The sequence below is a fragment of the Tubulanus polymorphus genome, chromosome 5 (assembly GCF_964204645.1).
Source record: "Tubulanus polymorphus chromosome 5, tnTubPoly1.2, whole genome shotgun sequence".
Classification (NCBI taxonomy): domain Eukaryota; kingdom Metazoa; phylum Nemertea; class Palaeonemertea; order Tubulaniformes; family Tubulanidae; genus Tubulanus; species Tubulanus polymorphus.
Window position 1 is genome coordinate 13,592,659 of NC_134029.1, and position 17,143 is coordinate 13,609,801.

The following is a 17,143-nucleotide window of genomic DNA, read 5'->3' on the forward strand; positions in this document are numbered from 1 at the left end:
CTGTGAAATGTCATAATTTTAGTCACTCTCGAGAATTGCTTTTAGGATAAAACCGAAAATTCGAGGTTTTAATAAATTCTTTAATGTTTTGATGTTTTAAAATCTCTTTCGAACTTGTGATTGTGGGACTCATATTTACTTCTTTATGATCATTTCTTTAAGAAGGGGGTGTTACGTATTCGATGTTTGTCAAGCATCATTGGTTTTCACATTCCTATTTCACTATTTCGTCGTATGTCAGTGATCATTTTGAATATTGTAAGCTATTGTGCTACGTTTGTGTTATAAATAAAAGATTTGCTAGTAAAAGGGATGGCTAAACAAGAGATTTGACAGAAACTATATATGTATTTAAACTATTTCAACAATTACTTTTCTATTTTAGATAGTCAAAATAAATCGAACAGTGACTTGACTATACAGTTAACAGACAATGCATGAATGTGTATTATCTTATCAGTACAATCATATACTTAAATCAATTTTTTTGGCATCTGTTATGATAAAGTTTTTCATCATCAGCTTCTTGATGAATGTCTTCACTTTAAGTTTTGCTGCAATCATAAAAATTCAAGAGAATTTCATTTTACAATATCAGCGGAACAATGCAAATGACAATTAATACATACCAGTAGTTACATCAACGTCTTTGTCCAATTCAATTCTGTGAGACAAATCTCGCGCAACATCTTTGAACACATCCTACAATTGAGTCATCAAATGAAGATATTGAAAAAGCATAATATAGTACCACTGCTTCATTTATATGACATTCCCTAGTGAAGATGAGGTTGGTCTCATGTTTCACACCAGGGTCAGTTGCACGACAGGGACTTGTTGTGATACCTGGGGTTCGAAATCAACGATTCCACCCAGGCTCCAAGGTCCTTTAATAAATTGCCCATGGGCAAAGAAGTTTGTAGCCAATAGCAATGACACCAATAATTGGACTTAACTTTTTTGTGAAACTGGTCCCTGACAACAATAAGACGGCCGCTGATCACTGCGAGAAAAATTAATATTATCGCAAATCGGATACGAAGAAGGACCGCATATCCATCTAAAATTCGCTTGCGGTTATCTGGACAAAGTATCCAAATTGTAACCGCATACAGATATGAGATGCTGATCCTGAACTTCGCTGAAAAAGCTGAAACACTGAAAAGAAAACGCTGAAATTTCAGGGAATTCTCTAATAATGCAGAAATCGTGCTAAAAACCGACGATACACGTTTTGAAAATTTTTCCGGGTCTGGTGTCTGCTGCCGAGTCCTAAGCCGTGCTTTAGTCTTTACCGAATTTTCGGGTTAGAGAGATATGCCTACAAGGTCGTCGTCTTCGGCTCCTTTTCAACATTTTTAACTGACATCAGACCACAAATAATAGGTTAGTAGCTCGAAGCTACGTAGGACCGGACCCCAAAAATTGTAGCTAGAGTGAAGAAGAGGTCCTCCACAAATGTTGCCATAATTTCTGCAAATGGGATAGGTAACGAATTTCGGTTAAAAGTATGAAATCCATAGGTCCTGAGATCGAGGCAGAATGATGATGAAAAAAGGAATTTCCTGGACCTGTTTAACTCGGAGTATGGGTACCAAACACGGTGGGGCATTCGGCTTGGATGTACTGGCATATCTTTACTGGGATACCCCTCCTTTGAAGATTTATTTCAAAATTTAGGTTGGGTAGGCTTATATGGGGCAAAAACCACTTGAATGCGTCGCTAAGATGCTGGCCTATGCCATAGGCAGGATTTCCCCTGAATTTACGCGCCTATATATGAACTAAACTCTCGGATTCCTTATTTTTTACTATATTGTAGGATATAGAAGATTTTGGAATACTGGTCTGGCTCAACTTTTGATCGATTGATGGAGGACCTCATTTCCTTGACAAGAGCCGGAATCTTCAATTGAATCAGGAGGGAACAATAATTGTTCAGGACACACTGTAACATGATACTTACTAGCCAAAAATTAGTTCATCAAAACTACATCAGTTCCAAAAACTACCATCATGAGTAATAGGGGTAATGGGCTTTCAAGCCAAAGGTCGAAAGGTCGAGTGAGTAAAAATGAAAAATACGAAAATAATAACAATTTCAATTTGAATTAGTAGCGAAACTCATAAAAAATGAAAAATAATTCTCGCACGCTCGAATCTATTTTTCATTTTATATGAGTTTCACTCCTAATTCAAATAGAAATTGTTATTATTTTCGTATTTTTCATTTTTACTCACTCGCCCTTTCAACCTTAAACCTGAAAGCCCATTACCCCTATTACTCTTAAAATATTCATATATATAAACATAATTTACATGAATAACATATAAAAGTAATTAGGAAATGGCGTTTTCAGATCAGAGGTCGGAGGTCGAGCTCGTATAGATAGATAAATAGATATATTTTAAACATATTTCAATATTTATATTTGTATGAGTTAGATTTTTAAACATTAAAAGTGTGAGTGAAGTGTGAGTGAAATAGTTCATATACATACACATGAATAACATATAAATGAATAACTTCTAATATCAATTTAGTAAAAAAAATATGTACAATAAATGGAATCAGAACAACCACAAACTATCAATATTACAAATAACACTGGTGTTATAAATATATACTACAAGAAGTATTCTAAATGTGAATTAGATAAATTAGCTATAACAGAATTTAGTAAGCGTAAGATTAGCAAAGATGGTTTTCAATATTGCTGTAAAACTTGTTTTAAACTATATACTAAACAATATCGAGAAGATAATAGAGAACATTATAATGATTATATGACAGAAATATATAAAACAGATCTTAATTTTACATTGAAACAATGTTTAAGATCTAGATTAACACAATTATTCAACAAAGAAACACATTCAGAAACACTATCTAATTTATTGGGTTGTTCAGATGAATTTCTCAAATCATGGATAATATATCTATGTCAAACTGCCTATATGTAATTGTATTAGCTCTTTGCATCTGTCGCAGGTTATATTCAGTTGAATAGGGTGTACCTCATTTGAATATTGATCGAATGTGCTATTTCAGTAGAAAAGGATTAATCATAAAAGAACAAAGGAACATCTGTTGCTTAGAGAGACAGTGCCCGGGTATATTGAGCGCAGTCGCATTACAAAATCCGAACTGAACAGACGGAATATATAGAACGTATAAGATTTTTCTCTAGAAACACAATTAGGAGTTTATAGTTATAAAGGTAAGTACTGTTTTTGTTGTTATTAAGACGCCGGGAAACGTTAAACAAGTTTAAGTGTATTAATCTATATTTGAAAACTACAACTTCAAGTTAGTTTTATTCTACGCTAGATATTTATCTTTTAGGTAACAAAATGCTAAGCGTAACAAGAATACCATTGCTATTTAAACCAAGAAAGTGAAGATAGGAGGATGTGGAATCAGAAATTATGGATATTTCAACTCATGAAACTGTAGCAGTTTAGCCGTATTGTATAGGCTTTCAATGCATTACGTTTACCGGAATTTCAATTGCGTCATTCAGCTATTGTTAATGTCACACACAGTGACATGTTCTATTATACTTTATTGATTCCTGCATTCACGCATACCTTACCGGGCCTCTGAGAATCGGCTTGGAATGTGGAAATCGATAATGATCGTAGAATAAAATATATGTGTGTTTATGAAATAGTGATTCCACCAGTCGTTTCTTTGAATTTATTTTCAGTTTGAGGATTTATTATCGAGAATCCGAAATGACTTATCTGGACAGTTATAATTACTGCTCCTATAGATAAACAATAGTAGTGAGATAATCTAAATCCTAATTTAAATAAAAAATATCAAAAAAACAATAACTTCAACAAGCTAGTCAATTCTATTATATTTTTAATATTTTCTTTTGCAATTCTTTTCAAAAGAGAATAGTTTATATTTTGAATAGATTCAAATAAAAAAACAATAACTTTAACTAACCTAGTCAATTTAGTATCAATAACTTAACTAGCTAGTATTAAAATATTATAATATTTTTCTTATTAAATTTCTCTAATATAAATGTCAAAGAAATCGAGTAAGAATAATGCCGGTATTGAAAAAACATTAGATGATTTAGGTATTAGTGATAATAAGGATATTCCAACCAAAATTGAAAATAATATTCAAGGTAGTAACAATATTGATTATGAATACTACTTATATTGTAAACACCATCTTGAATTACTAATTGCTGGCGGGAAATCTAAAGAGTTTTTAACTAAGACTAGTACTTTTCAAGAACTGGATGCTATGAAACCAGATAAAGTAATAAAATATTTTAAGATTAATGAAGAAGCTAGATTAGCCCAAATAAATGATTCTATTTCAGATGGTATTGTCAAATGTTATTCTAAGTTATGTAACCGGTTAATACCAATTGATGATGAAAATAAATTATATAGTGATTTGAAAAATGACTATTTAGTTATGACTGAATTACAAAAATGGGTTGGTTATGCTTCATTTCAATTAGGATCGGTTATGACATTAATTTCTACTGGTGTCATAACATTTTCGAACATCAAGCCTATGGAATATAAATCAGGTAAGAACGAAACAGATGTACTACAACCAAACGGCGAAACAGAAAATGAATCAGAACAAAAATTAACTAAAATAAATGAGTGATGATGCCAAGAAGAAGCCTAGATCCGAGAAACAAATTAAAAGGGCAAGGGAATTAGGTAAAAGATCTGCAGAATTAAAAAAAGCTAAGAAAAAGAAATTAACTGATATAAATGAGTCACAGAAATTATCTGATATTGATTCAAATAACAATCCATCTTATTCTTCTAATAGTGGAAGAAATAATTACTTATATATTACAATTGGGTTAATCACAATTATTATATTATCCGGTGTAATATATAAATCAAAATTCAAATCTGATGATAAAGATGATTCCAATGATGATAAACCTATTATACCAGAAAATAAGTCAAATCATAAAGCCATTGAAACTAAATCTAAATTATTATTAATGAATTAAAATAAGATGAAAAAAGAACAATATTTAAGAGAGTTATATTATAACCCAGAAAGTGAAGTATCATATTCTAGCGTTTCAGAATTATGGGATAAAATTAAATCTGATAAAGAAAATGGTAATATAAAATATAGTGAATTAAAATCATGGTTACAAAATCAACCAACATATCAAATCCACAAGAAAATGGATAAAACTTATTTAACAAAAAGGTTATGGTTTCATATATTGATCAACAATGGCAAGCAGATTTAATTGACGTGAAGAACTTAGAAGAATACAACAAAGGATATTTCTGGATATTAAATGTTATAGATATATTCAGTAGATACGCATGGTCAATTCCAATCAAAAATAAAACTGGTATAGAAGTGACAAATGCTTTTAAATCAATATTTAAAGAAGCTATTCCAGATAAGATACAATTTGATGAAGGTAAAGAATTCTATAATAAACATTTTTAAAAACTATTATCTGATAACGATGTAGATTATTTTTCAACACATTCAGATAAAAAAGCATCTATTATAGAAAGATTTAATAAAACATTGAAAACTAGAATGTGGAAATATTTTACTGCTAATGAAACATATAACTATATCGATGTGTTAGATGATTTGGTGAAAGGTTATAATAATTCTAAACATAGTTCTATAAATATGAAACCTATACAAGCTAGAAAAGAAGATAATTCAGAAATAGTTTGGAATAATTTATATGGCGCGTTTGTTACACATGATTTCGGTGAACCTAAATTTAAAATTGGACAACACGTAAGAATATCTAAATATAGAAAAACATTTTATAAAGGTTATACCCCTAATTTTACTGAAGAAATATTCAAGATTAAAAAGATAATATTAACTAAACCTTTTGTTTATAAATTAGAAGATATAAAAGATGAAGAAATATTAGGTTATTTCTATGAACAAGAATTATCACTTGTACCAAATCCAGATGAAATAGAATACAAAATAGAAAAAGTATTGAAAACAAAAACTCTCAAAGGAAAAAAGTGTTCTTTGGTGAAATATAAAGGATACGATGATAAATTTAATGAATGGATTTTATCTAGTAAATTTAAAAGAATAAATGAATAAAGATTTATTTATATTTGAACCGCATAATATGTTAATAACTGGGGTAACAAACTGTGGTAAAACACATTTCATATTAGATTTGTTAGAAACTATTCATAAGAATCATTTTGATAATATAATATCATTCTGTCCTACTTATGAAATGAATAAAACATATAATAGAGATATAGTTAAGATAAAAAAGTTTATTATATTAGATCCTAAAACAGTAAAAGAAAATTTAGATAATTGTATTAAAATAGCAATTGATATTTATAAAGGATCAAATACATTATTCATTATAGATGATTACGCTAATTTACATGATTCAAAAGTGAGAGAAAGTGAGTTATGTTATCTAGCTTTCTCTGGGAGACATTTCGGGATAACAACATGGGTTTTAAATCAAAAATATAATTAAATTGTTAAAGACTTTAGGGAGAATATAAGATTTCTGGTTTTATTCTACAATAAAGATAGAAAATCTATGCAACAATCATTGGAAGAAAATCAAATTATACCTACTGAATTACATGATGAATATATGAATAAATTAAAGAATAATAAAGGTTCAAAATTATTACTGAGGCTTCAATTTCCCTATGAATATAAATTTATAAAATAACTATTCATATACCTATGTATTAGATATCTTAATCACTTTCATTATAAGACTCTATTTCGTCGTCAAACTCGAACAATTGTTGGTAATTATGTTTATCTGTAACTATATTTTCATTATCATCTTTCTCTTTCTTGGTGTATAACCTTAATATTACATTTACATCGATTGGTGCTAATATTTTTTTAGCACCAGATAAATCTAATTCATCTTTACTGAGTTCAGGCTCCTCTGATAAAAATTCCATAAATGAATCTTTATATAATGTTTTACCATCTACGTTTTTATTTGAAACAAACTTTGTAACATATTTAAATGGATGTTCTATAAATTCTTTTAAACCGACATGTTTTATAACACTAGTAATATGTGAAGCTCTATTCATATGATTATTCCAATTTGATGGGGCGTTTGAAAATTCACCATTACAATAACCACAATAATTTTTGTTATCCTTATATTTTAATATTATTTCATTTTTGGGTGTAGAAGGCATAACATTATTTGATGTAGAAGGTAAAACATTATTACTATCTTCTATTTTAGTTTCAATATTATCTTCTATTTTATATTCAATATCATTCTTATCTTCTATTTTAGGTTCAATATTATTTTCTTTTTTTGTTTCGATATTCTTATCTATTTTACTTATTCTATATTTAAATTGATTAAAGTATTCTCCAAAATACTTACTGTATTCATCATAAGGTAATATATAATATATATCTGGTATCATTTTAATCAATTTGATTAATATTACAATTTTCAAATGATTTTACGTTTTCATTCATAAAATGTTTTCTAATTGATGGCCATTGATCTATCATTCTCATTCCTTGACGAAATATTTTATTTGCTATTCCTTCGATAGTTATATCTACTTTTGATATTTCAGGATTATAATAATTATCAACTTTTATTGCACCATTAGTATATGTTGCAATGGTAAAAAATGTTAATATACCTTTAATAGATCTTCTTGGGGAGTTAATATTCTCATTAATTATTTCACCATTTGCATTAATAGTTACAGTTTTAAATTGTTCAATATAATCATATAATAATGAAAATCCTTGGTTGTATTGAGTTTGAATTATGCTAGCATTATTTTCATCAGTTACTGTATCATATTCCAAACATATATTCGATATTTCATAACCCATATCTTTATTAACGCTAGACAATACAATTTCATTAACAGGAGCAAATGTTATTTCGAATATAATATCTTCTTGAATTGCATATTTATACAAAGGCGCATTATTATTTATCAATTCAAAATCTAATGGAATTTTATATTTGCTTCCATAAATCTTTTTTATCAAATTATCTACAGCATTAGTTACTACTGCATTATTGGCTTCAGATCTTAATCTATTTTGGTTTTCTGATTGGATGCCTTGAAATATCATATTATTTCTATTTTCTTTTGTTAACCATAAATCTTTATAATACATAAATAAATTATAATTATCTAATGAGAAAACTGTTTCTGGTCCAATCTTTACAGCTAATTGTTTAATCAAATATCTTCCAACATTATCAACAACATAATTGTTATCATGACCAGTTACTTTTATATCAGCTGATAAATAAATACTATTTGGGACATAAAAAGTATTTTGTGGGAGTATTTCGAGGGATTCTAACATATAAAGTTTCATCAGGATTAATATTAGAAGGATTATGAGTAATTATATGATGAGATCTTTCTGCTTTAATAGCATTAGATATTCTAGAATTCTTAGGACTTATATAACTCCCACTCATTTATTTAACAAAAAAATTAATCATTTATTTTTTATCATATTCACTAACCCAAAAATAATTGCACTTACAACTGTAATTAAAAATAAAATAATATGTTCATCAGCAAAGTTAATAATGTTTCCAGCAGATTTCAATATAAAACCAACAATTGATGCAATAACTCCGGGTTATGCTGCAGCAGATTTTTTAGATAGTTCCCATAAATATTTTGCTAATTTTTTTAAACCATCCTTAACTTTATCTTGTATAGAATTATTATCATTTGGGGGTTTATCCGGTTTATTGGGAGTAGGAGTAGATTTCAATGAATTTGATATTGCTAAACCAATTGTTGTAAATACCATAGTTACAGCTGTTAGAATTGAAAGAATTGTTATTCCTTCTAGTTTAAATAATAATCTTATTCTGTCTTTCAATGATATTTTAGTATCTGGTTTTATTATTAAATCTTTAAAAATAACTTTTAATTTTTTAATATGATTAAGATCATATGATTTTAATAATATATCTCTTTTTCCTGAAATTCTTTGTTGTATTTTAAATCATCTATTTCTTTTTCTAAAGCTAACTTTCTGCTTTCATAATCAGCTTCATCAATTACTTGAAGATCTCTAATTAATTCTAATTGTTTTAATTCTTCATTTGCATTAGTTTATTCTTTTTCTAACATGGTTATTTTAGAAAATCTCATTTTAATATTAGCAATTTCACCAGCTGATTCTTGCATACCTTTAATTTCTCTACGTGCTTGTTCAGGAAATGCTTCTAATTCATCATCAGTTAAATCAAGTAATCCTTTTTCTTGTAAAGATTGTATTCGATTTATTCCAGTTTCAGCACCGGGTGTATCTAAAACACTAATCATATCTTCTTCAAATGAATTCTTTGTATCCAGTAAGTTATCTAAATGTTTTCCTAATTGTAATTGACTTGAATCATTATCAATTTGTTGAATATCTCTTCTCGATGTTTCTGGTGTTGAAGATCTTAATTTATCTAATCGATCTCCATACTCTTCCATTTCTGGATCAACATCAGTAGAATTTGGATTTGGATTTTTAAATGGTGAATATTTGTTAATATCAATATTAGGAATTGGTTCTTCTTCATTAATTCTGTCGAGTGCATACCATATAATTCTGAGAAATTCTCTACCGCCTTTTGAACCTTCAATTGTAGATCTTGCTCGCATTTCAGGATGGTACAGATCTTCTTGTCCCATTTTAGATAATTGAATTGATACAGTTTCGTTATTTAATTCAATTTTATAAAACCATGAATCATTTTTAAATTCTAAATTATTCATGAAAAATGGAACATCTTTTCTAATTTGTTCTGAAATATCTTCTGGTTCAATGTTATACGTTACATTTTTTGGTAATAATTCTTCAATAACTGTATTTGTTACACTATGTTTTATCTATAATAATTCTTTTTTCAATACAGGGTTTTCTGTTCTTTCTTATCTATTAATTAAATCTTTTCTTTCTGGTCTAGTTTTAATTATTATCTCATCGCGGGTTCTTAAATAATCTATTAATTTTCCACTTGTTACAGTATCATCTTTAAATTCATCATAATCATATAATATAGGCACACTAGAATCATCTTCACCTAAATTAGTATTATATGCTGATTCATCATCATTATCGATATTGGTTTCATTAAAATCAGGTTGTGGTTCATCACTTATACCGGGCTGTCACCAAAAGTATCCATTGGAATATCTTCTACACCTTCTACATCCATTTACATAATAAAAAAATTAAAATTTAAAATATAATATTCCTACGATTACAATTCCTATACAAGTTAAAGCTAATTTAGCATTTTCATGGGATTTATTATCATCATTTAGTTTAATTATTTCATGTTGACTATTATCAGTTTTAATATTTTCTGATGTATTGTAATCTTTTATTTTAGAATCATTATCCAATTTAATATTCTTAAGTTTTAGTTTCTGTTGATTGAATATGTTTTTTATTTTTTTCACCTTCCATTAATTTTGGAGCAGTAATTATCTTTTTATTTATATCATTTAATCCAAATGAATTATTTATTGTTGCAGTTTTAATTAGATTATTATAACCAATTATATCTCCCATCTTTAATACTAAATCATTAGAAATAATTAATAGATTAGGACCTATACAATAATTTAATCTTATATGTGATTTATCTAAGTAATTTTGGTATCTTACAATGTTTTCTGGAATCGATCTATTTTTATCATTATGAATGGAATCTTCAAATAATTCTTTGAATTGTTTCTGCGCATCAAATGAAGTACTATCATTTCCAACTATTGGTGATCTTGTTTCAACTTGCGCACCTAAAATACATATCAAATAAGTTCTAATTGATTGACTTATTCTTTGTATGCCCGATTTTGTAAAACCTTCACTATTTTCTTAAAATAAAATTAATCCAACCATTATTATTATCAATTTTATAATTATGATAAGCTCCAATTCTATGCATATAATCAAATCTTTTTATTTCATACTGTTCACCAATACCTTGCAATTTACCATGCGCTCTAAAATCGGAATTAATATTTATATTAAATTCATTACATATTTTATAAAACTTAAGATAGATTAATATTATTATCCAATTCCTTAAAATATTTAGATCCGGGCAAAGGACATTCTAATTCATTTAATATTATTCTGATTTGAAAATATGTGTGAAATCTAAATATTGTGTGAATTAATTTTAAATCAGAATAATTCAAATTTTTATCTAAGTTATTTAAATGATCATTCCAACTTATACCACAGCCAGTTGTTGCACAATAAACAGCAAAATTTAATTGATTCTGCCAATATTTCATATTAGATTTTACTTTATATATATGATATTCATCTCGAGTAAAAGTAACTTCATATGTATTAAATATATTTTCAATTTTAGAAATAAAAAACTGTGATTCAGTAATATAAATTTCTAAATTAGTTAATGAATTTAAAACTAAATTTTTATATGTAATATTTTTGTTAAAATCTATTGCAGGAATATTATATTTAATTGATTTATTATATTGGAAAGCTTTTGGAAACCCCATTTATATAATAAAAAAATTAATTACTTATTAATTCTTTTAATAATTTATCTTGTTCTTCAACTGTAATATTACCATTTAAACTTATTATATAATCTAGTGTATTCTTCAATTTATTAATTTCTTTTATATTAGTTTTAATTTTTTCTTTATTACTTGTATATTTAATTTTGAACTTATACCGGTTAATACACTTGATGATAATCCTAACACGCCAATTGATATAGCTAAAGGTGTTAATGGACTGAATATTGCTAGAAATGTTATTACAGAACTAATTGTTAAGAAGTTTACTTTTTAAATACTTTTCTTTTTTATCTTTAAGTCACTTTCAATTTCTAATATTTGTTTTTCTAAATATGTTTTTAATTTAGTTTTATTTATATCATGAGAAATAATATTAACACCATCAACTTTATCATCCATTTATTTAGCAAAAAATTACTAATTAGTAAATTTATAAGCAACAAATATAACAATAACTGTTCCCCCTAAAATCCAAATTATTTCATATTTCTTCTGTTCATTACTTGGGGTATAATAATCTGATATTGTAGGTTTATGTAGATGTAATTTTTCTTTATTGGTTACTGCGTTATATAAACTCATTGCATCATCAACTGATTGAAAATCTCTATGTGAAATCTGATTATATAATTCCTTGTTAATATAATCCATATAGTTTTGTCTTTTTTCTCTGTATTCTTCTGCAGCTTTATTATATTTTTCTAATGCTAAGTTATGTCTTTTTTGTTCTGTTAATGAACCATTTTCATCAATATGTTTAAATAAATAACCACCACCAGTAAATGCTAAAGCGTTAACAATTGCTGATCCTAAAATAGTTATAATTGCAGAAGCCATTTATTTAGCAAAGAAAAATTATGCATGTATATGGGAGGAATATATTTTTGCTTTTCCAAATAATCAATAGTTAAATTAGAAGACTCTTTAAAGTAACTGCTAACGTTAATTTTAAAATATCATTTATATCAAATCTATCAACATTAACACTTCCCATCTTAAATACTTTTTTTAATTCCATTGTATAACCAACAGTTCCAACTGATAAAAATGCTCCATTATATAAACCAGTTATTATCCACTTATTATCACTCATTTATTTATAAAAAAATTACTATCTTCAAAATATTTAGTTATCTTATTTATGATTATTTCAACATTTATAGTATTATTAGGTTCATTTTCATATATTTCAGTTATCATTCTTTTAATATCATCAATTATAAAATCTTCATCTAATTCATAAAATCTTAAAGACTCGGTAATCTTTTCTACATTAAAAGTTTCTTTATCTATTGTTTTTTCATACTCAAATGTTGTTTCATTAGAAAATGCAATATTTTCAATATGTGTTATTACATCATTTATGTTCAATTTCATTTCTTTCTCATGTTTAAAATCAAATCCAAAACATATACTCGATCCAACAGTTATATTCATTTATATAGTGAAAAAATTACTCTTTACATCTTATAATTAATTCATAAATTATAGGAAAGTTACTTAAATCAATTAAATAACCATCATGATTTCTTATTTCTAATTTAGAAGTGTGAAAAAAGGCATTATATTTGAATTACCATCTACGTTTCCTGTAACAATATCTGGTGCAATTCCTAGCAATTTAGCTAATGGTTTTCTCACCATAAATGAAGGTTTACTTTCATCATGTAACTTTATTTTAATTTTATTTGTGCTATCACTTTTTATAAATCTAATTAAAAATTTATCTTTACTTCTAATTTTCAACCGTGCTCTTCTATTAATTTCTTGAGCTAGTGTTTCTAAATTATATAATCCTGGTTTTAAAATGAGATGAAACCATTTATTTATATTTCTAAAATGAATTAAAAAAATATTATGATCAATAGTTTTACTCGATACATCATAAAAAGAATTACATAAACTTACATTTACTAATTTTAAATCAACACAATTCTTAAATTCTCTATCTAATTCTACTAGTTAATTATGAGATTTATAATTTGTAAGTTTTCTAGAATCAACATGTATTCTATATTCTTTTAATTCTACCATTTATTTTACATATTTTCTTATTCGAAATCTATTTCATGGTGGCCTTTTCCATTCTTACCTTTGTAATTACGAAATAGAAATCGCCTGAACATAATTCTTCTAAATCTTCACTTGATAATCTATGAAATCTATCAGGTAAATATGTTCTGAATTTATATGTATTTCCGTTTAATCCTTCATATTCTAAGTGTATAACTAATTTATCTCCATATTTGTTAGTAACTGTAACAACATCTGTAATTAGATGTTTCTTATGGATTGTTAATTCTTTTAACTTCTTAAACTTATAATCTACTGATTTGACATTTGAAGTATTTTCTATTCTATCTAGAAATAATTTGTTGTACTCACTGTTTGCTTGTTTACTCTCCATTTATAATACATATTTGTATTAAAATTGATTAACACGTTAGAATCCTTTTCATAATCTCATTTTCTTTTGTTTCTTCTCTTTTAAATTTTAAGTTTTCATCTAAATTGCAACCATATGCAACTGTATGAATTCCATCATCTAAAATATATCTTTTATCATCAAATGGGTTTAGACTTATCTTTTCTATTCCTTCAATAAACATTTCGTGATCTTCTGATCTTAAACATTTCAACTTATGTTTTCTAACTTCTTCATTGAATATACAATTGATATAATCTTTGAAATGAATATTCTTTTCTACTACACTTTTAGTTTGTATTTGGCAATTTGATTAAATCAAATACATTTATTCTTAAATTATTATCTCTTTCTATTTTTGGGATATTTTTAATTCTAACAGGATAATTATATATCTTATAATTATTTTCAAATGGTTTATAATGTGTTAATCTAAAACTATGTTCTTTATAATCTTCAACTGGGTGTAAGCAACTTATAATTGACCATAGAAAACATTTATCATCAAAATTTTGTACATTTATTACAGCATTAGTTTTAAATGGTAGTTTAATATAACTCGATGCTTCAATATCTGGTTCTTTATAATATGATACATTATTTTCATCTATTGGTTTTGATTTAGTTAACTTATTATATTTTGTGTTATAAACATGTAAAGTCATAAATATTATTTCATCAAATATTAAACCTGATCCTTCAAAATATTTCTCTTCTATTTTAGTTTTTATTTCATTATAACATTTATCTAATTTATCATCTATATGTTGTTCAGATATAATATGTTGTGAATGAGAATTTATATTATATATTGGTTTATCTTCAGATTTTATAAATTTAACTTTAGAAGATATACTTATTTTAGGGTATTCAACATATGTTATTTTTATAATATTTTTCATATTTTCTAAATGTTTTTTATTTTCTTCTAATGTTTTTCCTTTATGAAATTTAAACTCAATAGCTGCTGGACCAATATCACTTTTAAATGCTTCGGTTATTTCTATATCTTTTTTATTATCTAATGAATTAATATAATTTCTTACATCTTCCATGTATGGTCTTTTATTGTTTAATTTATTTCTTATTCTTTTAATTGTCTTATGTTTCTTATCGTTATCATTATCAAAATAATCTTCACCTTAAATATCATTATTCTTATTTCTAATATGACTTTTAGATTTAAAATGTTCATTATAATATCTTTTATCACTGAATGATTGATTACACGTATCACATTTATATGTTTCTTTTTCATTCTTTAATTCATCTAATTTAGTTTCTAATATATCACCTTCATATTCTAATTTCAATTTATTCTCTAAATGTGTTTTAGTTTTATTGTGTCTTGATTTTTGGGATTTATCTATATTGATTTTACATGTTGAACAGTAGTACTTATTTGTTTCCATTTTAATACTAAATTTTTTTTTTAAATTGATTTGATACATTTTATTCATTTATATTTTATTCATTTATATGTTATTCATGTATATATATATATGAATTATTTCACTCACACTTTACTCACACTTTTAATGTTTAAAAATCTAAATCATACAAATATAAATATTGAAATATGTTTAAAATATATCTATTTATCTATCTATAAGAGCTCAACCTCCGACCTCTGATCTGAAAACGCCATTTCCTAATTACTTATATATGTTATTCATGTAAATCATGTTTATATATATGAATATTTTAAGAATAATAGGGGTAATGGGCTTTCAGGTTAAAGGTTGAAAGGGCGAGTGAGTAAAAATGAAAAATACGAAAATAATAACAATTTCTATTTGAATTAGGAGTGAAACTCATATAAAATGAAAAATAAATTCGAGCGTGCGAGAATTATTTTTCATTTTTTATGAGTTCAACCTCAATTTCTACATTTTCTACAAGGAGGAGCCTTAAAGGGTTGTCCCCGAATAGAGGTCAAAGCTTGGTTTACTTTCTCAACTTGCTTGAGACTACCATCTGCTTTCATGCCTGGATTTGTCTGGCCTATGAGAGTCGAACAAGCAATAATTTTCGCATACACAGGCTTGGCTTTAGTGTAGATGAAGGCTAGGCACTGGACATTGTGAATTAACTGGATTTCTAAACCCTTTAATCAATTTACAGCTTTAGATATACATTATATATTCTGCAAGAGTACACAAAAGAAATCAGTTCTACATTTTATCCGAATCAAGGTTAAAGCCACCGATTCCCTTAGCTTGGGCTTAAATTCTGGTTCCATTGCTTCGCATTCTATTGAAATCCACTTGGTTACCTGGGTTTATCGCTTAGCATTTAAAGACTACAAATTTGGTCCCAGGAAACCCAAGTAAAGCGGGGTACTACTGTACATCAGCTGTTTTTTTCTCTGGTTGAATCAAGTTATTACTGAAATAGCATTTATTTTATTTTACTTTTTAAAATTGTATCATTTAGCTATCCTGCTGCAAATTTCACAGTTGAAGTTCACTGGTGGCATCTGATTGCATGAAATATAATCACTGCTACAAGAAGTCTTTTCTCTGTAGCTGTATGTCCATCTAAGGAAATCAACTCGCTCTATGATTCCTCCTTTTATACATCTAAAAATAGTCTCAAAATAAGAATTGATACATTTTTCTAACAGATGGTATGTCATTTCTTTAAAAAAACCTGATGATTATAGCAACTAAATTATTCACAATTATTAAATCCATTCCATGCGCACGATGAATTAAAAAGAAATTAAGTAAGATCCCATTTATCCGAAAGCCGCATCTTCATTATAACTAGCTATCAAATTCAACTTACCCCCAGTCTCCAACAGAGAATACCACAGTCGCCCATAGTCATGCGTGACGTGTTGACAAAAGAAAAGTGGCTCTCATAATCATATTTTAAATACATTTGAAATAAGATTTTTACGTCTTGTAGAAGTAAACCACATTCTTGAAATATTCAGCATACTGTTTAAAGTTGGCTTGAACGGTTGAGATAGGGTTTTGATAGGTTTTCATACTCTACGCATACTGTTTATGCAAGTCTCTATAACCAAAAATTAGGTAGAGACTAAAGCAAAGGTTCAGGAGTCGGCAGCTGTCCCGGCCCGGAAAATATTTCAAAACGTCTATTGTCGGTTCCTAGCACGATTTCAGTGTTTTTCGGAAA

At 26.9% G+C, this 17,143-nt stretch overlaps 1 protein-coding gene across 1 annotated transcript in view; it reads right to left on the minus strand.

Moving 5' to 3' along the window:
- Window positions 1-355: 355 nt before the first annotated feature.
- The window catches only part of LOC141904981 (ATP-dependent DNA helicase Q5-like), a 108,380-nt gene continuing 91,592 nt past the window's right edge, over window positions 356-17,143 (minus strand). The window contains exons 12-13 of the mRNA XM_074793648.1: window positions 630-702; window positions 356-554 (exon numbers count right to left, since the gene is read on the minus strand). Coding sequence (XP_074649749.1) covers window positions 466-554; window positions 630-702 — 162 coding nt within the window. The 3' untranslated portion in view covers window positions 356-465. The remainder of the gene's footprint in view (window positions 555-629; window positions 703-17,143) is intronic.